The 27,358-nt window shown below is 31.8% G+C and overlaps 2 protein-coding genes across 9 annotated transcripts in view; one reads left to right on the forward strand and one right to left on the reverse strand.

Moving 5' to 3' along the window:
* Pfk (ATP-dependent 6-phosphofructokinase) overlaps positions 1-27,358 on the forward strand; it is a 433,792-nt gene that overhangs the window by 299,037 nt on the left and 107,397 nt on the right. The gene's annotated exons all lie outside the window — the stretch shown is intronic.
* Positions 16,322-18,319, reverse strand: LOC136774441 (uncharacterized). The gene has a single exon (XM_066728744.1). The coding sequence runs from the start codon at positions 18,317-18,319 to the stop codon at positions 16,322-16,324; it is 1,998 nt and encodes a 665-aa protein (XP_066584841.1).

Here is a 27,358-nt window from a genome sequence, read left to right on the forward strand (position 1 = left end):
TGAGCACCGAGGAGAGCGCCAGTCTACGTCATTCCGGATGGTTCGTCGCTACGGCCAGAGACCGGCTCAAAAAGGAGGCGGCTGTTAAGAATTTCAGCTTTTGCGTGCCCCTGAAAATGCTGCTGGGATTCTGCGAGGATTATCGGCGAGTCGTCGTTAACGCGCGTCACGAGCTCGTTCTCATTCGCGCGCGCGACGATACAAACGCCATTTACTCGGCGGTGAAAATCACCGATTCGTCGATCAAGCTGCTACGAGTGCAATGGAGAATACCCCATGTGACTCTGAACGAAATTACGAAACTCCAATTTCTCGGTATCGTCGAGCAGGACAAGAGTCTGTCACTCGCTTTTCGCGCCTGGGAACTTTACGAGTATCCCCTTCTGCCCAAGTCGCAGCGACACACGTGGTCCGTGAAAGCGTCCACGCAATTGGAGAAGCCGCGATACGTCATTCTGGCGTTCAGAACGAACAAGAAGAGTAATCAGCACGAGGATGTGCTGAGATTTAATCATTGCAAAGTCCTCGATGTCAAACTCTATCTGAATTCCGAATCCTATCCGTACGATCGTCTCGACACTGATTTCACGAAATCCCGCTACTCCGTCCTCTACGACATGTATGTAAAGTTTTTCACCTCCTATTACGCTGGTGAGAAACTCGGGAGACCCATGCTCGACTATACGGACTTTTTGACGTACGGGCCGCTCTTCGTCATCGACTGCTCGCATCAGAACGAGTCCATAAAAACCGGCACGGTCGACGTTAAACTCGAGATCGAGTGTATGGAAATCATTCCGGATAATACTACAGCCTATTGTTTAATCATACACGATAAAATTGTACAATATAATCCTCTTACGAATATTGTTAGAAATGTAAGTTAAAAAAAAAATAAGAAAACAATTTTTATTAAATAAATATATAATAAACAACAAATTTATTCATTATTTTTTTGATACAAAATACCTATCAAACTTTAGACTTAAATTCCACGTTGTGATATTTTCCTCCTTTATATAACATTATTAAATTATTGGATGCTGCAGCCTTTTGTAGGTGCTGCAACTGCTCCGTATCTTCCGCCAATTTTGCCATTCTCCCTGGCAAGAATACCCAATCGGTTGTTGACAGCTTTACAATGATTTTCATTCCATATTTTGTCATAATTTTGTCCACTTCGGAAATATCGTACTCTTGATTTTCCGTCAAGCTATTTAATTTCACAAAATTTTTTGGAATGACGCTTCCCAATTCATTGATTTTATTGAAATTCATTTTTATCTCTATGAAAAAAAAAAAAAAAAAAAAAATGATTAGTCTCATTAAAGTTAAAAACTCAATTAAATAATGCATGTACTAATCGAATGAAAAAAAAAAATATCCTTACCTTTTTTATGTAACAAACAAGTTTCTTTTTAATGCGTTCAAACACACACACAAACTTATTTTTTCTTAATAGTTTAAGCACGCGTGGTACGACTATGCAGCTCTCGTTTAACAGACTGACTTTTTATATGAACGATATTGTCATATATTAAGCGTATGCAATGTTTGGAAGGGGTAATTTTTGTTTATTTTTTTTCTTTTTTACTTGCGATGAATTTCCATTGTGATTGATCTATAGGTTTATCACAGTATAACACAATAGGAAAAAATATCTATGGATATCACTATACGGGGATTATTCAGAGGGTATAGTGTATCCTTCTTAATTAAGAAAGAAATAATGGAAGGGGTAATTTTTTTTTTATTTGCGATAAATTTCCATTGTGATTGACCTGTAGGTTTATCACAGTATAACACAATAGGGAAAAATATCTATGGATATCTCTATATACGGGGAGGGTATAGTGTATCCTTTAAGAAAGAAAGAATGGACTTCTAATGTAATTTCATATTGAAAACAAACGATAAAGACTCTCTCTCTCTCTCTCTCTCGACGGGATTTCTTCAGAGGCTGCATTCAGTCCTCGAACGTTCATCAGTGCGGATAGTAAAGTAGAAAATTAAAGAAATGGAAAGTGAACGTTGTTTAGTGACAATAAATCTAGTAGAGGAGGAGGAGGATAAAAATCAAGCAGAATCGATGTCTGATTACATCAAAAGAATTAACGATTCTCATAATCGTTATTTTGAAGAATATGAAGCAATGCTTCATCATAATATGCACATGAACTGTAAGTACTTATTTTAATTTCTTTTAAAGAAAAAAAACCCTACCCATCCATACAGATTGTTTATTTCAATAAATAGAATCATAAAAGAATTTTACGACACATATATTTGAAAACTGTTAACAATCCCACTATTTGACCAATTTTTTTTTTTTATTATTATTCAAAACGAAGAATTACGAAAAAAAAAATTTTTTTCTTTTATTTTTTACCAGCCATTGCTTTAGAGGAGAGGGAGGAAGAAGAGGAGATGGTGGAAGAAGAGGAGATGGTGGAAGAAGAGGAAGAAGAAGAAGAAGAAGAAGAAGAAGAGTTTGTGATTTTTGTAAGTATATTTGCTTTGTTAAAATAGTTATTACAATATCAAAAAAAAAAAAAAAAAAAAATAACAAAATGTTTCTCAAATATGTCCCAGGTGAAAAATATGGCCACACAAACGGAGTCCATTGCTACAAGAACTGAGGCTACGCAAATGGAGCCTCAGATAGATCTCACACCACATTACTGGTGTACAAATTGTACAAAATATGGTCACCTACGCATCAATTGTTCACTACCAGAGTGGTGTAGCATTTGTCATAAATATATACATCATGCAATTGAATGTAAAAAAAATTTCTAAAAAAAAGCATTGTAAATAAAACCTTTTTAATACTTCAATAAATTATAATTTAAAAAAAAAAAAAAAAAAAAAGATTCCCTTTTTTCTAACTTACGAAAAAAAAAAAAAAAAAAAAATATGGGGGAGCGATCACTGGATCGCTCTCTACGAGTATTCTCTCTCTCTCTCTCTCTCTTAGACGTACACTGCTTAACGTAAGAGGGGGGAGGTCGCATCATCGCACTACTCTCTCTCTCTCTCTTGTATGGCTTAACGTAAGGGGGATGGGGGGCTCTCTCTCTTGTACGGATAAACGTAAGGGGGACCACGTGTGTACCCTACGAGTTTATTCTGCTGGAATCTCTCTCTCTCTCTCTCTCTCTCTCTCTCTCTCTCAGGCGTCCACTGCTTAACATTAGAGGGGGGGAGGTCACGTGTGTACCCTACGAGTTTAACGTCGGGGGAGGACGATGCGCATGCGCACAACCGCGCACGAGGAGAGGGGGCAATTCCCCTACTTCCCTTGCCCCCGCGGGACCCCGACCCCCTCGCCACGCGGTCATAGAACCATCCTAGCCTATCTACTTCCTTCCCCTCCTCCCTTTACCATCCCCTCACTTCCTTTACTTCTTCTCTTTCCTCCTAACTGTTCTTTAAAGTACCCGACCCATTCCTTTATCTCAGTTTCCTCCCTCCCGTCACTTTCCCTTTACCTGTTTCTCCTTTATATTTTCCATATTTCCCCTTCCGTCTTTGCTTTCTCTATTTCCTTATGTCATTCCTCCTTCCACCCCTCTTTCTTTTCCTTGCATTTCTCCTAATTTCTTTTTCCTATCTCTGTACTCCTCTTGCTTCCCCTCCTCTCATCCACCTTCTCATCTCTTTTCTCAGCTTTCTTTTCTCCTCCATGCACTCTTCATCCCACCATTCCTTTTTCCCCTTCTTTTCCTCTCCCACTTTCCCTTTCATCTCACTCGCTATCTCCTTCACCCTTTCTTTTAGTTTTTTCACTCACCCCTCCTTCTTCCACCTCCTCCATCCTCTCCACTCTTTCTTTATACTTCTCCTTCATCTTATCTCCCCATATTCTCCTTCCTTCTCCTTCTTTCCTCCTTTCTTCATTCTCACTACTAGCGAGAGATGATCCGACTCCGTGCTTATTTCTACCTCTAATTCCCTCACATCTCTCTTTTTCTCCCTGTCTCCCACCACGTAGTCAACCACCGTCCTTCCCATATATCCTACGTATATACCATATTTCACAAATATTTCATCATTTGTTTGGGCATTTTCTGGTAATAAATCTTTTGATAGCACTGAAATTTCGTAAGATGTTACCCACTGAACTAATGCCAACATGATTGATTAATAAATTATCATAAATTGAAGAAGAAATAGAAGACGCACAAAAGAAGTAATGAGACAGTATTACTGAACGATCGTGTGTCTTTTCAATCTACACGATACGCGTCTTCTCAACGAAGTACAGACAGTTTATTAAAAGAATTGTTGAAGTATGTTGGGTAGTACTATTCGCTATGTGCACACCTACACATTGGCAGTCAGGTAAGAATGTGTAGTGATGCATATGTATAATATCAGCGCTGACTATCGTAAATTTGGTCACTTTTGCCGGACTTTTTTTTGCTCATGTATATAGCTACACATTCTTACCTGACTGCCGACGTGTAGGTGTGCACATAGCGAATATGATGGAGATCAGCAGTGCCATGAAGTTTACGCTTATAAACAGAAACCGTAAGTTTATGAGGAACTCAGCAACAAACCTGTCTAAACGATTGAAAAAATAAACACCGGTCAATAATCCAGAATGCAGTTTGTTTCCTCGCCATATGCAGACAGACTTGTTGCAGTGTGCTCTTTGTGCCATTACTGCAGTGATACCAGAAAGTAGACAGTCGGTCTACAGAATATCCCCCTCCACTTACAACCACAGATACATGCTCGTTTCCGTGAGCCATCCCCGCTTCTACCGCTGCTCGATGGTCACGAACACAAGTAGAAGCGTGCATACATGTATCGACTGGCTTCGCTCGCTATCGGCTATCCTCGGATTCGAGAGAGAGCGGAGATACTTTCTCAGACCTCTCTGTCTTTCTCGCTGTTAGCGTCTAGCAGACGATTCGAGACAAAACCATTCCGCTTCACTTTGCCGAAAATCTACAAATATTCAATGCTATTTACATTTGTAGCCCAATGGTCTTTATACTTATTTTTCAGCATTTTTATTTATAAGCATTGACTTATTATAATAAATAATAAATTAAGGAAATGCGCATTTGATATGTAATAATTATTTTAACTACAATTTCATCGTTATATTTCGCTTATTTCCGTAGAAGCTGCATTTCTTTAATTTATTATTGATTTTAGTAAGTCAATGGCCATTAAAAAAATTTAATCTTAAAAAGAAAAGAAAAGTACTAAGCAGGAATTGAACCCGGATCCACGAATCTCCACGCGGTTACCTTACCGCCTGAACCACGAGGCTTCTTCGATGCACCGTAAACAGAAAGTTTTCTTAAGGACTTGAAATCTTCTTTTGAACCATGTTCATGTATTTCTGAATTGTAGAATATTGCCGCCTATAAGTTTAGTGGCTTGACATCCTGTATCGACGCGCTTATTCTTGTTGGGACTACTTTTGACTGTAATATCATTACGCGTGGTATAATATATAGAGATGACGACGATAGGCAGTAGATCGATCTAAGACATCGTGTGAAGCGAATCTGATTGATTGTGGATCAGTAAGACCTCGCTGTTGTTTGTCACAACAAAGTCGGTGACTAATTGCACAAAGAACTGTGAAGTGCTAGTAGTCTTGTTGCTTTGACAATCTTGTCATTGTAGCCGTTGACTTGCACGGCAGCGACCTACTAACATACTGTAAAATTGCTTTATCTGACGTGAATAGTGACTAAGTTGGTAAAGCTTTTTTCCTCTGTTAAGACGAGGTTTTTTGGGGCCTTTGTGTAACCGGTGATCGAATAAACGATTGTTATTTTTGACTTGAGGATCAATAAAATTGAAGTATATTATTACATCATCCTTCCCAGAGCCCTGTAGAGTCTAAGTTACATGGAGAAAACTATAGTTCACAGTAAGACTAAATAATTGTGAAGAAAGAAATGAACCGTATATAAATAAACGAGCAACTGACATCTTTATTCATTATTATTCTGTCATAATGAAACCAAAATTAAAGAATAATTAAAAATATTGAATAGTTTTCAAAAGCTTTTCCAATAGCCAAGAACGAAGATAAATAATCAACGTTCGTAGTTTTGGCATATATCGAGTACGATAAGGAGCGGCTTTCGGATGATTATTTATCTTCGTGCCTGGCTATTGGAAAAGCTTTTGAAAACTATTCAATATATAATTATTCTTTAATTTTGGTTCCATTATGACAGAATAATAATGAATAAAGCTGTCAGTTGCTCGTTTATTTATACGGTTCAAAAGAAGATTCTGTTTACGGTGCATCGAAGAAGCCTCGTGACTCAGGCGGTAAGGTAACCGCGTGGCGATTCGTGGATCCCGGTTCGATTCCTGCTTAGTACTTTTCTTTTTTTTAAGATTAAATTTTTTTTTAATGGCCATTGACTTACTAAAATCAATAATAAATTAAAGAAATGCAGCTGTTACGGAAGTAAGCGAAAGTAGTGGTAGCTAGGCGGTTCCTAGGACATGGTGGTGAGAGGGGTGCGGGTGTGCGGGGGAAGTGTCTTCTTAAGAGCTGGGGTTTATTGGGTGATGAGGTGGAGTGCGGGTGTGCGGGGGGAAGTGTCTTCTTAAGAGCTAAAGTTTATGGGGTGATGAGGGGGGTGCGGGTGTGCGGAGGAAGTGTCTTGGCTGTGGGGAGAGAGAGATCCCTCTCACCCTCTCTTTCTCTCTTAGTGTCTCACCCCTCTCCCATCACCCTAGGGCCTGGATGGTTAGTTATCCTGACAGTTACCCAGAGAATTTTTTTTGTATTTGCGACATGATTCCCGTTATTGTGGGGAAGGCACAATTTTAACAAAAAATCATTGTAAAGGCACACAGACTTTACTTATAAAGAGCGCCAGGCTCATGAACTTTATATATGAGCCAGTCTGAGGCTTGCCGGCTTGAGACTTTTCAAGGACGTGGCATGCTGTGAAATTAAAGTGGATTCTCTAGGAAAATTACCAGTACACATTAATAAAAATCAAAATAACAATTATATTTTAGAACTGCTCTGTCTATCAATTTACAAGTATAAAGTTAAGATAATTATACAAGTATACATGGGATTTCTCCCTAAATCTACCGTTAACTTATAAAGACAAGAGCCATGAAGTTATAACTATTTACAAGAAAGTACTTATATATATAATATGTTATTTCCTCTTTTTGGATTATCTTTATTTTGGAAAGTTTAGCAACACTGGGTTTCTCTGTGAATAGAGATTTATTTAATTCCATTAAACTATTTACATAAAATATTATACATTCTTCTTCCTTTAAACTAATTTAATTTTATTTAATTTAATCGACTTTACCTGTGAATAGAGAAACGACATTGAATGCTATTATTTTCCACGTATTTAGGATTATCCTTCCTTTGGTTCCTTTACCGTTCTCTGTCTTCTAACCGGAAACCGATTTTTCCACCACGTGCTCCATTTCTCTATTCCTGCAGGTACCTTCCTTATCTACTATTCCGCGCGGTAAACCAGATGAGGTAAACCTCATTACATATATATATATATATATATATAAGAAAAATGAATATTAAAGAATATTGAGGATGTGGGATAATCGAAGGACCCTCAGTCCATATATGAATGAGTCTGATTGGACAGGAGTCTCTTTCCCAATTTATCCAACGCTAGCCCTTCAAGAACCTAATTACTTGCTGTACTATTCCTGTAGGAAATATAAAGCACAAGCAAAAATATAACACCAAGTCAAGCAAGGCATAGCCAGGTCAATCAATATCTTAATCATTATCAAGAAATTTAAATGACTAGGGTTATATAATGGAGACTTTTACAACCCATGTTCAGTGTGCTTATGCACCAATTCATTACCAATATTCTCTCCAGGATACAATATTAACCCTTAGTCTGAAAGTAAGTACTTCATGATATAAACTATGTACATGTATCAAGAGACACGGTAGTGTCTCGACGGCAAGTACATAAAAGTAGAAAAAGTCATGCCTATACCGTCGTCGAGGCACTACTCTCTTATACAGCTAGTTGGGGCGTCCCAATTTTCAAACCGATTTTTTTCCGCGAATAATCCATTGCCATTATTTAAGTAAAGCTTTTTTTAAAATGGTTTTGAAAAAGCTTTCATTTGCGCCTAAGAACATCAAAATCGGTTCACGCAATCCCGAGATTTCATACTCTGTTAGCTATATATATATCGAAAATTAAAATTTTCCTTCATAATCTTCTTCTCCAGTCAGGATGTATGTATGTCTCGGGCTGAAGTTGGTCGCTAAAAAAATGACGTCATTTTCACAACGCTTCCAACATAATATACTCAACGACCAAACTATATATGGTTGTGAACTGTCAATTAAAATCGATATAATCGATATAATCGACCATTAATTCGGTGACTATATTGAACTGTGTAAATTGTCATGTGAGGTTATTTTTATTTAATGCAGTGAGTTTATTCATTGTGTTGTGATATTGCATCTGTTAATTGCGATATTGCATCTGTTAAATTTCTACAATCACAAATAATTCAATTAACAGTGACTGAAGGATTCGCGAATTAGATAAGTATAACATTATATTTTACAATACAAGATGTAGTATACTTTGTGGGATATTTCTTTTTCAGATTAAATTAAGACAGAACATTTTCATTTTCATTGATTAGGATAGAGATGACTGAATTAAATAAGATTAATATTTATAACTCTGTGCCAATGAGAAGTATACTTTCAACATTAATGTGCATTGGTCATTATCAGGAGGATATTAATTGAAAGAAATTGTTAAAGTATTTAATAATCATATGCTCGACTTCCAGGTGTGGAAATCATTAATAAAATTTATGTTTAACTTCCCTGATAACCATTTGAACTCAAAGTGATAGCATTTTGAGTGCAAGGAAGTGCAAACATTGACTTCAGTGTGCTAGCAACTGTGGGTATAATTGATTGCGGATTTGAACTCAAATCTTGATCACATATCCTGATAGCAAATTGACATCAAACATATAACAGAAGTTGATATCAGCATCTGGTCATAGATTGAGGTTAAATTCGCAGCAAGATTTATTTTATAAATTTCGGCAGCAGATTGGTGGCTGAATAGAAGCAATATAGCTGTCCAGTGAAGCCCTTTAAATGTTTAAATGGCTTAACGGTAATCCGTATACCGACGTTACAGGGCAAAAACTATTTTGTATGCAGCGTCCTCATTTGTTGACGGATTGTAATGTTATTCCATATTTTTGGAATTGCCAGAAGATTATCTAGTAAAGTACGTTGGGCGATATTGCAATTTGTTTGTTGTTTAAATAATGTTAATATATTTATTTAAACAATTTTTTTTCATTTTTTGTTAAATTGCCCAATCTACTTCACTAGATAATCTTCTGGCATTTCTAAAAATATGAAATAACATTACAATCCGTTAACAAATGAGGACGCTGCATGTAAAATAGTTATTGCCCTGTAATGTGGGTATACAAACTCCCTTTAAGCTCATTGTCACAGTCGGATATGTCAAGTCTCATGTACTACATATAGGGCTAAAATCTAGAAGCGCTAATTTTGGATTGGGTTTTTCAGATTTTTGGTCGTTATGCTGTACATAAGGCATATTTGAACTGATTATGACATCTCTTAAAATGACTAAATTTATTTTCATTGAAATAAAAGAAAATATTTTAAATTTTAATTTTTTACAGAGTTAAGTGGGATATATATATATAAATATAACAATAATATTTTTGGTTTTTTAAAGCTTTAGAAGTTAATAAGAAACGCACGGACATCGGATTTCAACGGTACAGCAAAATACATTATGAAAAATACATCTATTACAATCAAATTGATTTCAGAAACTCAATTTGATTATATTTTCATATTCTGTATCTAGACAATTATGCTACGTATGTATCATACACTTTAAAATTGAATCATGTACATGTACAGTTTCTGCTTCCCTATACTATCCTATAGCAATACTGTTTCTCGCAAAATTGATTCATATCCATCTCAAAGGGAAACAGAATCTGTACATGTACATGATTCTACTTTGGATGGTGTATAATGGAGGTTTCTAAATATTACTACACACAACCGATAAGAATCTCATTCTTTTAAAAACACTAGGATCTTTTCCTTCATAACACATCATAACCTTAAATTTTACTCCAATATAACTGGTTTATTTGCCCATTAAACAAGTATCTTTATATATTCAAAAAATACACTATTTATAATGAAAATAAAAATAAAAATATCAAATTCATATATTTATATTAATATTTGAGAAATAATCATTGCAATAACATAAAAGAGTATTCGCGTTTCTTGATCCCATTATATTTTTTTTCCTTGTATATTCTGTTCATTGAGCATCGACATCCACATCTTCGTCGTCGTCATCGTTCCACAGGCTTCTGTCTATTGTTCTCCGTTCAGTCTCTGTTTGGATTCTTGAACGTGACTTTTGGTAGTGCCTAAATCTTTCCTTCGCCGTTCTAAGACATTCCTGGAAGTTGATTTGAAATTCTTTACGTGTAGGCTTCTTAATATATTGATTATTACAAGCAGCTTCTGCAAGGAAAACGGAAATTAAAACTACAGATATATTTCATATAATACAAAGTAATTGTAAATAACATTTTTAAGTAACTGTTAATAGTTATTTGTCGTTTGTAATATTTGAAGTTAAGCTTACTTAATATTTAAAAGCATGCATGTATAAGGTGTCCTAGTTTTCACTTTACTAGCTTCAACTATTAACTGTTAACATCTAGTAAAAGACGTTTGAACCGAAAGTTAATTGACTTTCAAAATTAAAAGAAAGCATTTCATTTTTTATTTGTTCGTGTCTTGGACATCCTTTGAACGTGAACTGTTTTTATAAACCTAATCATTTAAATTTTATTTTTATTTTCTTATCCGTTATCTTAGGAGCTTCTTAAGACATTATACATATGTTTTATTTTGTCCAGTAGTTCAGTAAAATGATGTATTTTAAATTGTATGTAAACTAAGGTTTTGTTGAAATAGTAAACGTGACCGTTATACAGGCATACGCACCATCGTTTACTTATAATTTCAAATCGAAATTATGTAGTAAACTCCTGGATCTATTGATAAATTCAAGTATTCTTTTCGAAAGAACTCGAGGTAAGCTGAGAGATAATTTAATAAAATATTAAGAGTTTTATGGACACAATTAAAGTTTACTTTCAAATATGTTTCTAGATCATGAACAAATAAAAACACAAGTATGTTATTCTGTAGATTTTGAAAATTAGAGTTATTTTATGTGAGATGTATTTTGCTAAATATAAAAAGCTACTTATTGGAGTTTCTAAAGTAATATCTAAAACACCTGTCAAATTCATGAAAATTAGACAACAGTTGTTAAACAAAATACCTAAGAAAATAATATTTTTTCATAATAAAAAAATAATTCATTTTAAAAAAACTTGATAAAATTTGTATTTCTATACCATAAATAGCCTTTGCAAACAGAGAGGTATATAATGGTTCCTTGTCCTTATTACCGAACCAGGTGAAATTGTTAACTGCTTCAATTTTTAATCCCTCTTTCAGGCAGAAATTAATTGATTCCCTTAACGTTATGCCCCCTAGGTACGTAAAGTAATTAACCTGTAAAACATTATACAAAGCTATTTATTAATTTCATTACCTACAATGCTTCTACCGATTAAAATTGTGGTATCACTTGTTTATTCTACGCCATAAATAGACCATTCTTCAATAGCATTTAATTTCATAACCCTAAATGGTAGAGTAAATTTAAAAGTATCTCTATTAGGCCTATATTAAATTTTGCGTAATATCATATTCATTTCATTTATATTAATCTACTAGTAACCAAAGTTGAAGGAAGGAGAAGCATTAGCATATTTGACCTTCACTTAATTCTGGTTTTAAACTTTAATTCTTCGCATCGTTTAGGACAATAATCGTATGCACTTGAAACTGAAGTCAGTGGAAGCTGTTATCTTTATCTTTCATTCAAGACGGAAAACGTAGACAAATTCTAATAAAGTTTGTAATGATATGGTAAGTCACATACACACATTTAGCTGTATCCAATAAATATTTTGACCGTGAAACATCTGCCCATAAAGCTTAGCACATAAATTAATATACCAATCTGAATTTAATTCAACAGTTAAATTAAATAGTGGGTAATGTACGGTCATAATATTCTTCAGACGTTATACTTAATAAATTATTAGAGGGGAGATCCAGAATATACCATTTTTCTGCAAACCAACGCCATTCATGCACTAAGACTCTAGTTTCCACAAGAATTTCATAGATAAATCCTAAGCGGTACTTAGAACTGATGTTTGATGATAAACATTAAACAGAGGCCAAATATGCTACCATGTTTCTTTTTTTATATATTTTGATTTTTGATAGATTTTTATAGATGAAGCTTATATGATCGGACGCAGAATCTTATGAACTTTGGACAACGATGGCTCTAATTTTGTTGTATCACTCAAGCTGTCTCATTAATGTATGTAATTAAATAATAATTTATCTATTCAACAAGTTTAGTAAATGGAGTCCCTAAAGTTTGAGCAGCAGTGAACATGTAAAAAGAAAAATTTTGATTCCTTACAGCATTATTATAAATATTATCATCAACGTGATTAAACTCCTTCATTTCTTCTACGGAAGAAATAGGTAAAAATTCTGGTTTCTCGGACAGATTTTTTTTATTCTTATTTTTTTCTATTCTCTCTAACTTGTCATTAATGTCCCTGCAAATGAAATACACAAATTAAAATTTTCTACTGTTTTTTGTTTCGTACATGATAAATGTCACACATACTTCAAACGGTCATTCATTTTTTCAAAGCATTCCATTAGTCTGCAAAAAAAAATTGGTTTACTTTTTGAAAACACGTTTGTACATTAAAGCTGTAACTAGCGGGTAATAGAGGTAGGCACTGACCATCGTACCAACAACAAGTAGGTGAAAGAAACGTAGGGATTACTCAGATAACTGTGAAATTAAGCACCATATATCTATATAATGTAAGATTATCGTGGGCGATGTTTTGACCCTAAACTCTGACTCTTAAGTCCGTAGATTTATATAAGATTGGGTATTAGAGTGAGGGGCTTTAGTGTCGGCAATCTTGCATTTCAGTAACAGATATAATAATATTTTATGATACATCTTTAAATAAATAATATACATATCACTGTTGTGCAACTTTGGAGCTGAGTTCATTAGTTAAATCCTATTTATTACTTTACCTTTTATTTAACATATGCTGTTAAATATTAAGTTGATCGTGGAAAAACACTTTTTTTTTAATTGACCAAGACAATCCCAAATCTACCCTAAATAACTGGAAACATATTCACATGATGCATAGGCTATAAAAAAATCGTAAAGCACCCCGTCTTCTTACTTCTTGCCATAAAAATAACAAAGAATTCTGACGGACTTTGGAAAGTAATTTTGGATTTTTTGTATGTTATACATTAAACATTTTTAAGCCGTGTAAAGCTATAAAGTATACATACTTTTGCAGAGATTTAGAGTGAACTGTCCTTTGCATACATAAAAATTAACAAGTCATTGAAACCGACCATGCAATCAGAACTTGGCTATTTCTTAAATATTACATGTTTAAAAAGACAGCCCAAAAATTATACAAATTTTAGAACATATATTTGAAAATTTTATTTGGTTTAAAATTTTAAAGGTAATAAATATGAAACATCTAAAAGTACTTTTACGGTTCATCAAAATCCAACGTTTTTTAAATGAAAAGATGTAAATATAGGTCGGAAGCACTTTAAGTTTTTCTTTAAGTCTAAACACCGGAGATATTCTTTGTTGTTTATTTAGTATATATTAAGGGGGCTCCTCAGTCAAAGTAAAATGATACACCTACATTGTGATCACCTTAATAAGATTTACTTATAAAAGAATGCAAAAATTATTTAAAAAATCAGTGAATTCTGAGTTATTAATGGCCTATCAAGTAAAAGAGCAATCTTCAGATAACAATACTTTTCTTTTCAATTTTTGCAGTTTTTCAAATAATGGCTGTTGAATGTATACTTTTTAAATAATAGTTTTAAAATATATAAAATTTATTAACAGAATATAAAAAGATCTTCAAATCTGAAGATTGATTTTTAACTTGATAGGGTATTAATACTTTCGTTACGTCGAAAACCCTAGTTCATCAAATACATTTTAAAATTTGTTTTATTGCTTTATTAAGAAAGTTTAATTGTGAATAAACACTTTCTTATGTAATGTTTCAATTTTTCCTCTTTATTTAATATTTTTAATCGTGATCCTCCAGCGGATCATAGTGTCACGAATCTATTAATAATTCGGTATTCTCCAATTTTTTCATAATTTTTACATTGCCCTATAATTACATGCATGTTACAGTATAAATTGAAATTTATAAATTGACTAGCTTAATTTAATTGGTAAGTTCGACGTCAAAGTAAGTACCATGAGATGAATATCATTTACTTAAGAAAGTATGACAAAATAGCGATATCTATAGTGCTTAATTTCTGTAGTATGGAGACGTCGATTGAGTTACTGGCATATTATTCAACCCTGGTACAGTGGTGAGTGCCTGCTAGTTTAACTATTACTTTTATTTTTAAATATCTACATTGCATGCATAAATAATAGAAAATTACTTGGTATTATACTGCTCAAGAGATCTTATGACGGATAACTGGGGCTCAGTTGGGTACTGTGGAAAGCTGTACATTTGTTGAACTTTCTCATTAGAAGGCATTTGATATCCCGGCTGCATTTGATTAGTTTGATAAGAATGTGACCTTGGATATAATTGATTGTTAGTTAATTCCACCATTGAAGGGCAAGATGTAAGCTGTGAATGCGTAGGGATTGGTGTATTGCAAACTTGTTCTGTACGTGAGATATTTGTATGACTTAGATTATCATGGTGATTAGGATAATTGATATCATGTGAAATTGTTCTTCCCTTAGTGGCTAATTCCGTAGTATTTGTGTCCACCAAATCTTGGTTAGAAATTGCACAAGTAAGAGGAATATGACTATTGGGAGTGGAAGTTTCATCTGATTCATTTAAAAGCTGTCGAGCTTGTTGCATGTGCAATCTAATATCTGCTAAATCTGTATGTACTGTGCCACTTAAAATAGCTTTTTTCGCCTTGGGTGGTGCCTCATCTGATGAGGTTGGCAAGTATCTTGCTGGCCTCACAATTGTTCGTTTTGCTTTCTGCATTTCTATCTAGATAGTTAAATATAACATGCTAATTGAATAAATAATTAAAAACGAAATAAAGATAATTGATAAAAAGACTATGCAACTAGTAATTATATATCACAATATATAATCAATAAAACATGTACGCATGCAAATATTTCTAAATAATTTTCTTGGACGATGATACTACTTAAGTTTGTTGCATTTAGGCAAAGAGGTAAATATATATGTATATTTGACCAACACTGTGTTGAAATTAAAAATTCAAACAGAATACCTAAATCATAAAAATATTTTGTAATTGTTCGAAACTTGTAACCTAAAGATCAGAAAAGATCAGACATTGTTAAAATCAATAGCTTTAACAATAAAAAATGAACCGTGAGGCAAAAGATAAAAAAATATTAAGTGTCTTTGTAAGTAATGCAAATATTATTAAACGTTATTTTTTTAGAAGCAAAACGAGAAATAGTAAAGTAATACTTTATTCAATTTTGAGCGCAATGCTCAATAACATATGCAACACATGTTACACTGAATTTAATTTCCTTGATTCTCTTAATGTTTTATTTTTTGAGCCTCTCTGCTTAGCACTAAAATAATTTATAAAATGAATATATAAATTTTAGAGGGAAATGCTGAGAATGTAACTAAATTACCGTTTTCTGATATGCTCAATAATTTGATATTCATCGTAACTTCATAAAAAAAATTATGTCACATTTTCACCCTGCCGAAATATATATGAGAAACTTTAATTTGCAGCAATAGTTATGAAAAGTATTTTGTTGCGAACGGGATAAATCATTTACCTACAACTTACAAATCTTTTATGAGCTTGGGTACATTGAAGAACCCTGCTTATGGCTTTGGTATCACCCTTACGTCGTACATCCGAACTTCGCACTTCATCCGTGATTAATCACTTTCTTTCTCTATAGTTAACAATGTATTATTCGCAATGTACAATTGCGCAAACCACATATGCGGATATTTTACCATTATTCTCTTCGTCGCTGCTACTACTTATATTCCTTGTATTTAAGAAAAGAGGCATTCTTTAGCATTTAGCAAGAACAGTATCTAATTTAACAGGAACGACGATCTCATGCAAATTTGAGCATTTAAATATTTGAAGGTCAGAAGAAGGAATACCGACGTCATAAAAGTCTGAAATTGTTCCAAATTTTCTAACGAACAGAAAATAGGAATCATCTTTGAAATCTATAGTTTCAATGATACAGACTGAACCGTCAAACAAAAGGCAGCAATTATTGCGTATCTCTGTAGTAAGGAAAGTATTTTTAAACTTTATTTTTGTATAAGCAGGACGATGTATAGTAGCATTACACTTAACAATCTTTGAAACTGAAGAAGCAAAATCATGTATAGTTGAGACTGCATTATTATCTATTTCTTTTAATCGGTTTACAATTTGCTGAAGAGGAAGGTTCGGTTTTCGACAAAGTTTTCTGAAGATAATATTATTGTTTTCAAAAGGAAAAGCTGAAAAAGAATCTAAACTACCAAATTTTCTAACATCCTCAGTAATGTGTAGAAGACCGTGTACGTTGTAAGAATTGAAATGTAAGCCGTATAGTTGTTCGCACCTCATAACGAATTTTTCAATAGCTATCTCTGCAAATCGAAGCCATAAAAGGGAACAAGAAGGAGATACCAAAACTTTTATCGCGGCATGCAACAGTAAAAAGTGCTTATAAATTGAATCCTCCAGTATACCACTTAATACAATTGGCCCTGTATATAATAAAAATTGTCGAAATTCCGTTGCTTTGTATTTAGCAAAAAGTTCTAGACGTCTCGGACGTCGGGCGAAATCAGATGGGCAGTAATTTTTAACAATATCTAACCTATTAGAAATTATAGTTACGGAATTGCCTGATATCTTAGAACCGGGAGAAAATTTTCCTAAAATCCATGCAAGTAAGAGTCTCTTCATAACACCCAAGCATACCAGGTGCATATATTCGAACGGTACCCCTGACACTAAACCGATAGGAATATGCATCAGAGGAGTCGTGCCTTCTTTGTGATGGTCTTTATCATTACGAATCGAATAATCGAAATCAGTTCTTAATACATTTTTAATATTTTTAAATGCGTACCGTTTTTTAACACGCGTTCCTATGACCTTGCATTTCGAACAAGGTTTAGATGATGTATGGCCGCGATGATTAAGTATGAATGCTCGAGCTGGTGCATCGGCTATAAAAGATCTTAAACGAAGCGGCAGCTGACTACCATTAAAATTGATTCCCCCTTTAGATATAATGTTTGAAATGTCGTTTATAAAGTGTTCAAAAAATTTGACTGCATCAAATGGTTTTTCATTCCCTTTATAAATTCCCACAATGATGGGAGGAGCACGTTGGATATTAGCGATTCTAATTTGAATAGGCCACAAGTGTATAGAGCCTGATTTATCTAAATGACACCCATCCGTGCTAAAATCTATATTTAATTCATTTACATAAGACTCAGGATTAACCGTTTTTAAAAACTTAACAATTTGTTGTTCTACATCAAAATGAATATATTCACCTGGTTCAACAGAAATAACATTAACGCGATCTCTCGGCGTTTTAATAAAGGTTCTAGCATCTTTTGGAAAATTTGAGAAGCAAGAGTGAGATCGTAGGACAGATAAAATGCTGTTTATTTGTGTATGATTCAAATTACTTTCAACAAAACATGTTGCAAGCCGATCTTTAAAAGGTAACGAAAATGGTGATTCTACGATCGATGCTGCACCAAATTCAGAATCATCAGAGGAATCAAAAGAGTACGTGGAAAATACATTAGTTTCCTGAAAATCCTGCGGATTATGAGGAAGGAAACTATCTGCTTCAGTGTTTATAGGAACGGATAACGAAGGAATTGGATTAATGGAAGATTCAAGATTGGCTTCTACACAACTACCGCGATTAGCCACCGGTATATTTGAATGCACTTCATTCATTAGTCTTCTTCTCTGCTTCACCGATAAATATCTTAAAGGTTTTCGTGATATCGAATATTTTATATTACTACGTTTCATGTTGATACTACGATTTACGGAATTCTTTAATATATCTTATCGAACTCCCAGCTACCTTCGCTTATGCAATTACAGTATCATATGTGTGTGTCATTATCTGCAAACAATATAATTTAAGAACAACGTAAATTGATTAATATTTAGCTTAGGCTGAAGCATTAAGGTGTTATTACAGTGTGACAGCTCAAAAAATAAGCTATATTTAATAATTTTATATTTACAAATTATTGCATCAGTAAAGTTTTGTTATGAAAGGTACAATCTTCAAGAATGAAAAATTATTTTTCTTTTGTTTCTGAAAAAGATAATTATTTAACAATAAATTATAGATGAAATCCATGACAAAAATTATGTTACTTGCACAGATAATTTAGCCATTCATGCAGTGTGATACAGAAAATTTAAAGACATTCTTAATTTTTAGATACGTGACTATCGCAATCAACCATATCTTTTATGTATTTTATAAAATACCAAAACGGCGTCAATTTTTACAAAACTTTTAAAAGATAGTATTGTTTCCGTTGTATTTCAGCAAAGAAAAATATGCATTAGATGTATAATTTTGTGTAATGGTTCTCATTCCGACGGTGCTCAGACTGATATAAATTCACATTCAGTTTCAATTAATGGCTTTTCAAAACTTGTTTTTCTGAAATTATCTACGCCAGAAAATAATACATTTACTGGTTCTTTATTTCGCTGATATATACATTTATTCTTTTATGTAACAAAAAAAGTTGCTTTCTATTCCATAAGAGTTTATTTTTTATAAAAAAAATTAAATCGTCACATCAAATACTTCTGATATATCAATCAAAACAATTAAAATCAGCTACTCTTTCGGAGACTTACACTGTAATAGCCCCTTAAAAATGGAATAATAAAAATTCTCATCTGCTTCTTTTTGAAAGCAATTACTTTTATGAAAGCTAATATCAATGCTATTAAAATTTGTAAGCAAGTGATAAATGTGCAGTATGTATTGTATTGCAAAAATATCCTAGGAATATTTCTAATGTAATGCAATCACCTATAAAATAGATTTTAAACGATACCCTATGACTCTGCAATACATAAAATTATGTCAATGAATAAGTACAAAGATTTGTAATAAGAAATTTTCACTTTCATATAACTAATACAAAGTATAAGACAAAAACGAAAAAGTAGAAGAGATTAAAGAAACGAATTTGTAAAGAGCTCTCTACTATGTTTTTGAATAACAGTGATACTTATCTATTAATATTTGAGATAAAATTAACAGCGTTGAAAATAATCAATTTAATTTTAACAAAATTGAAAGATTTATATTCATGTAAATTTTTATGCTTTATATATTATTGCAGCTATTATAATACAAAAGGGGTCTAGTATACCACGCAAAAGAAAAATATACCAAATTAATTACTTTTGCTAACATTTAGAAATTATGTCAACTTCCCAGCCTAGCGTATACTATATTACTTCTTCATAGGGTGGAATTTATAAAAATCATAATTGAAAATATGGAAACAGATAATAGATAGATGAAGCTTAGATATTAAAATTATAAACTATAGAGTTTTACCTTTTCTTTTTCAAAATAAATTGTTTCAATGAGTATTAAACGTTTTGCACTTATGTTGTTAACAATGAAGTTTATGAAAACTGATGTACTTATTCGAACTCCAATATATTTTATGAGATATCACCAAAGATAAATAATTGTGTTCAAAATTTATTGCTGCAAGTGCTGTATTTTCCTGAAAACATTAAATTCCATGAATTGCTATAAGAGTGAGAGAAAAAAGAAATATAGAAGTGGGTGTAGAATGTTTTTAAGAAAATGTAGATGAAGGGGAACATCATATATGTATCAGTACGTTGTTCTATTATCTCTTTTACCTATTTAAATTTAAGTTCGTATATTGCAAGGAATCATGAATAAAAAAATCAGATAAATATACAAATGAAAATAAGCTACTGCCAAATTTTAATTTAAAAGTACACCAGTTGTGCCTATAATGGGAAGTATTTAAAATAATTTCAAATATATATACATAAGCAGAAATTTTAGTTTTAGATATATAGCTGAAGTAATACAAAGTTGCTCCAGTGTACAATGCAAAAATGATCAATCTATTTCAGCAACTTTTTAATAGAGTATGAATCTCCTAAGTATTTTCGAATATGCGAATAAAATTGTCTGTTGCTAATGATATAATCCAACGCAATTGTAAGAAAAGTTTATATAAATGATACATAATTCAGACTCAAGCATCAAATTTAACAAAAAGAAAGTCATAAAATTGACCTGTCTTTTTTATAAAGGAATGTATATATATACAATATATTTCTGTAACTAACATAACATCCAATGCCTTTTACCATTAATCCACAGGTATAATCTAATGCATGTAAAACCTTTATTGCCTTCAGTAAAAGTTCACAGGATAATTACATATGATACATATAACTCATCAAATTTAATGCAGGAAATAGTTTATAATTCTGTAAAACAAAATTCAATAATAGTAAAACGGAAGAGTAGAAGAAGGAAAGAACGTTTAAAAGAATTGATTAACCTATAAAATCAAATCAGGTAAAAACATATATAGAAACTATGAATGTATATTTGTTATAAAATGTATATTGCAATAACAGAAAAATTATTATATTTTATAACTAACCTTATCATAGCATTTGAAACATGGAAAATACAATTAACTTGGATTCGTCGCATTTGTACATAAATCTAAATAAAATGTTTGCTAAATACACAATCTTCGTAACGTGCAACCAATTCAGAAAAAGCGCGGGCACCAGTGATAACGTTTTAACCATGTCATGCTTTTAACCATGGAAAACACGGCGCCACTAGTTAGTTCTGGTTACCCCGCGTGCCACTGCTTGCTGTGCCATCTATGTTATTAAATTGAAACCACACAAAATCCATTTCCTGCGCGATTCATACATACATATGTATGTATGTATAACTAATATGCAATAATAATTTAATTTGACGATTCTAAATGAAATACGGGTTAGCATAAATATAACATTAAGAAACGATAGTATATATATGTTCTGCCCCTCCGAATATTACATATACATATATAAGTCTTCAGTTCAAACATTATAGTTTGCTTAATATAAAATAATTGTTATTATTGTTAAAAAGATAAAATTTATGTTTTTTATTTATTACTACCATATTGAATTCTAATGGTTATCAAGGTAGATTATACCATTTAAACAGATTCTTTTAGTAGCTGACGTCATTTTCCATATTATGAATTTTACGGTAAAGAGAGAATCTCCTATATAAAGTTTTGTTAGCAATATGACATCAAGTTGTGTCAACAGAATAAGGTTTGGTTTCGTATTCAATTTACAAGCAGGATATATTGCATTACAGATTCTCATACCAATTTTGATGTCATTTTACATTTTAAATTTGCAACTGAACCTGCTACGTTTTAGTTGACAATTTCCCGTCATAATCTGACAGTCTAGAATAAAGTAAACATTATATACACAAGCTGCTAGCAGAATTTGTTAATCAAGGTTTTGCAGTTAGCTTGACATCATTTTGCTGACAAAAGTTGCAGCAGGATTCTGACCTAATTTTGTGAGCGCACAGCTTGGCTATCAGGGTTTTTCTTTTTATAAACTGATATGAATATCAATTGTTCGATAGGTTATATCATATATGCGAACAAATATTTCAGACTAAATTATAGTAATGCTTATTTGGAAAATAAGAAGCATTCCGATGAACCCTCATTTACGTTGAGTACAAGTTGACTAGTGTTTGGATTTAAGCTAATTATACGATAATAGATGTTTACAAAAGATGCAAAGACACCCAAATATTACAGATCTTTAGTCTCAAGGAATTTAGGTCACTTAGCAATAAAGAAAATGGAGATGGGGCAACATCAAATACTGGTAAGTAACTGAGATGTTTCATGTTCCTTCAAATATTTATTTTCTTTGAAGAATTGAAATTCTTACACGATGAATTTTATTTCAGGCTTACTCATAGTGTTATCATTTAGTATTTTACAGTCACTGTGCAAGTATATTATAGCAAATAGTAATACTTGTGCTTTGACTTAAATACATTTGGTAGAATTGAATTAAAAATCCAAGGAAGAAGGTTCACTCACATATTGACTATCGGAGTTGAATCAAAACTTAGGCTTTTCACTCCTGCATTCTGGAACTTGACACAGGCAAAGATGAAAGCATTGAAAGATTGGTAAAGTAAGAATAAGCCAATATTCAGAAAGACGTCATCCATTGCTCAGTCGTAATTTAAGGATGAGATTCATTGGATGAAATTCTGTAAAATTGAGTTAATAACTGTTGATAGTTTTCCTCTGTTACCTATATGCTAGTATTCTATATAGGCCAAAAGCAATATACTGGTCATTGGTATGGATGAAAAAATGGATGTTTATTCTCAATTGAAACTCAGTCCAAAAATTAATGGTTTCTACTCCATTTTGCAGCACCAGAAATCCGACCAGTTTCAACAGTGTATAGAAATTAGCGAAACGAACATCTGAGGACTCTGGCACAGGAAATGTTATAAGGATAGAACATACAGTGAATAAATTTGGGAAAATGAAAGCAGTATATCTAAAATAGAGGCTTCCATTGCATTAATTTGTGTATTTTCTAGTTTATATTGATGAAAAGAAAATACAAATGGCACTATTTTGCTTGAAAAAGAGCCCTGATTCATAGCTGATATTGGGAGTAACAGTGAAGAAAAAGGGATGAATTTCTAAGCAAATCCTTAAAAGTGAAGGGCTTGTAAATGATTTTGGGTATACAATTTTGGAATTAAAAATCACATATGAAAATTATAACAAAATCATGTAGATCTGTAAATATGAAAAGAATTCATGATTGCAATATTTAACATGTGATGGGGCATACGGTGAATAAATTTAGGAAGCTGAAAACTATATATCTAAAGAAGAGAGGCATCCATTGCAGGAGTTGGTGTATTTCCTAGTTTATATTAATGAAAGGAAAATATAAATGGCATTAATGTGCTGGAGAAAGTGCCATAATGCAAAGTTGATATTGAGAGTGACAGCTAAGAAAAAGGTGGAAAAATGAATCAATTCATAAGAAAATCCTTGAGAGGGAAAAACTTGCAGGTGATTTTGGGCATACAACTTTGGAATTAGAAATCACATAGTTGATGAAGATTATAATAAAATCATGTAGATGTGTAAATATAAAAGGAATTCAGGATTTCAATATTTCACATGTAATAGAGCATACGATGTGTAACTTCTGGAAACTGAAAGCAGTATACCTAAAAATCATAGGCTTCCATTGCATTAACTGGTATATATTTTACAGTTCATATTAATGAAAAGAATATATAAATGTCACTAGTTTATCAGGGAAAGAGCCATAATGCAAAGGTGATAGTGAGAGCAACAACTAAGAAAAAGGTGGATTTAAAGGTAAATTTAGAAATAAATTTTTGAAAGCGAAAGGCTTTAAAGTGATTTTGGGTTATAAGATGTTTAAAATATAATTCAAACAGTCATTGAATCCTATATGTTAAATGCATCTAAAAGTGTAATTATGATAAGAACTCATCATTGTAGTATTTTGTATTTTATTTATTAGATTAATAAATTAATATCTCGAATTGAAGCGTTACATTATGGAACGATCACAACATTGGAAAATGTTTTGTAAGATTGAATTAGTTAAAACAATTTTTTAGTTTTAATTCCTATATTCTTACAAAACTTTATAAGATCCCACAAAAAACAAGCATCGCTTGTAAAAAAAGGACGGCAGTACATAAGTCGTATCTAGTACGATTAATATAGTAATATAAAATATTTTAATTAAACAAATTAATGAAATCCAAATGTTAGGCAATTAGTTATTTTTATTGTGGCAAAAGTTAAAATTTTGAAAAAGGAAAATAGTAACACAAAAATTACTTGCCGGGACCATAATATTTATATATAAGTCGATATCTTGCTATATAAGCGTTGCTTTTCGTAAGTTAAAAATGTGGCTATTTAATACGATTGCATACAATGGGCCACCGGCAAGTAATTTTTGTGTTACTATTTTCCTTTTACCAAATTTTAACTTTTGCCATGGTAACAATAATTTATACTTGCCTAACATTTAAATTTAATTAATTTTTTTAATTGGAATATTTTATATCACTATATTGTTTACGGTGGACGATTTATGTCATTGCCGTCTTTTATTACAAGTGAAGCTTGTTTTTTGTGGGATTTTAAAACGTTTTGTAAGAATATAGAAATTAAAAGTAAATAATTGTTTTAATTAATAAAAGCTAAAGAATTATTTTCAAATGTCCATATTGTTGCAAAATATAAAGCTTCAATTCAAGATATTAATTTAATAATCTATTAAATAAAATACAAAATAATGCAATGATGAATTTTTATCATTATTACACTTTTAAACACTTCTCTTATAATATTAAGTGATTATATTTCCAAGATTTTATGCCAAAAAATAACCTGCAAGTTTTTCTTATAAAATACTAATTAATCAAGATTTAATGAATTTAAAAAAAAATTAAAGTACAAGGCCCTAAAATTACATATTTATGATGTCATTTTAGTAAGTTTTTTATATATTTTGAATAGAAAATGGGCCTTAAGGCTTTATATGTTCATAACATGGATGAAAATTTAGTCGTCTTTTGACATATTTTGAGGGTCTAGTCTTATGCATAAAATTTGCATTCTACCCGATTTCATACAGAAATTAGAGCATTTTATTGTAGTTTTAAATTTGCTACGCTTGAATACAGAATTTAATAACTGCAAGCTGGATAAATAATGAAAGAAATACAGTACGCATTATGTCCATAGAAATTTATAGTCTAATATCTACCAGATTTTTGTTAGGTATTAAATATTTTATTTAACATATTTTCTGAAATCTTTTGAACTTATTGCGTATTATTCGTCAAAATTTTTTAAAATCAATTCAAGGAAGTTTTTTTTGTTAACTCTTAGACCATACATATTGCAAAAGACATTTTTATTATTTTTTAGCCAATTTGATGGTTAGATGTTTTTAAGACGGTGGACAATATGTGATATTTACGAATATCCTATTAATTTCGAAACAATCTAATTTAATTTTAGTTATAGATAAACAGCTATTTCTATAGTCTACAATTTTAAACCATAAATATTTTTCTGGTTATACTATTTAAGTTTCTTAGCTTATGCGATTGCTGACACTGTTATATTTATTAACTGCTGCAAATTAAACCTAGAGTTAACTGTGCCAATTAATAGACTACAGTTATTTTTCAAAAGACTTTTTATCATAAAAATATAGACTCTACTACTTATTTAATAAAACCAGGAACGCTAGATTATTATTTATTAATATAACATATTTTCATAGTAATTTTCTGAAAAGACATACCAAATTTATACATTTGTTTTAGAGACGATAATAATTTCTTTTTACTTCGATTAGAAAAGCGTAGATAAATGTTTGGTTTAAATATTCTTTTATGCTGTCATTGAATATTAAATAACGGTAAGCAAATATTCATCTACTTTTCTCTAATCAAAGTAATAAGAAAGTTTTATTGTCTCCAAGAAAATTGTTTGAATGTAGGATATAACCTTTTGGATAGTTCGTATCCATATCGGTTTAAATAAAAGAAAAATTAAAACATGCATTTTGTTGTAGATTTCAATGTCTCAAAGTATAGCATATATGATTTTAAAATACCTTGACAATTTCTACTATAATTAATATATACCTGATACTGATTGATACATTAATGTTGAACGTAAACTTCTCATTATCAATATTATGAATATAAATCTCAGTGTATCCAGTCATTTCTATTCTTCGGAATGAAAAAAGGGTTGTTTTATTTTAATTTATTCTGAAAAAGAAATTCCACAAATTACCACAATATTTACTGCATTCTATATTATAAAATAGAATGTTATACTTATCTAATTATTGATTCTTCTTATTATAATTAACTGGAGGTTTTTGTGGATTTACTAAATTGACTCTTTTAATCATAAAATAGCCTCACTGCATCAGGTTAATTAAGTACACACACGATTGACAGTACGTCAGATTAAAATTCGAGCGAGACTATACGAGATATTACCTCATTATCATTAACATAGAGAAAAAAAATGTCAAAGTCAAAAATAGGTTGACAGCGCATCAGTAGAAAAATAACGTCAAAGCGACTAACTTCTGGGCGAAGACATCCGCGATAGATTGAAGAAGATTCATCTTATTTTCGTATATATATGGGGCATTCCACGCCAAATCGGACGGTCAATTACCTTTAGATTTCCAATTTTTGGGAAATTTTTTTATGATTAGTGCTTAACAAAATGTGTCTTCAGATTTTGTCCTACATTTTTTTAGCTTGCTATTTAGGAAGTCTGAATTTTTGAAAATTTGATCCTCTTGTTTTTTAAATCCTTATAACTTTCTCAAAAATACATAAATTTTAATAATTTTTTTTTAAACAACTTTTTTGTTTTTGACGTACTTACAGAAAAAAAATATTAAATAATCAAAGGAAGGTAACTCTTATGAGATTTTTCGATTTTTGAAATTTATTTCGCTGTAACTTTTTTGATGTACAGATCGATTTTCTTCAAACTTTTTTATTAAAATCTACTAGAGTTTTTACAAACGTCAACCGATTTTGAAAATGGGCACACGAGATTTACTATTTCATTCTTCGAATTTTAATTATGTTATACATAGTTTCCACTTGTATACATTATGGAAATTCGTTTCTTAGAAATCAGAGAAGAGTTGAGATTCGGATGCGTCTCGCTCTCACTCTGATTTTATTTTTCACTAGTCTCTAGTTTGCCTAGCCACCGCTAGGTGTAGACAACCCAGTATACCACCAGCAGGGATAAATAACTAACTCCGTAATATAGGTTGGTACGACTACTCAATGCAAATAAATTTAAGTTATACTTGGCTGTTAAAATTGACCTCGCTAGTGACTTAATA

Source organism: Prorops nasuta, unplaced genomic scaffold (genome assembly GCF_024137725.1).
Source record: "Prorops nasuta isolate Cenicafe-Biocafe unplaced genomic scaffold, Cenicafe_Pnas_1.2 PNAS00006, whole genome shotgun sequence".
In the NCBI taxonomy this organism is placed as follows: domain Eukaryota; kingdom Metazoa; phylum Arthropoda; class Insecta; order Hymenoptera; family Bethylidae; genus Prorops; species Prorops nasuta.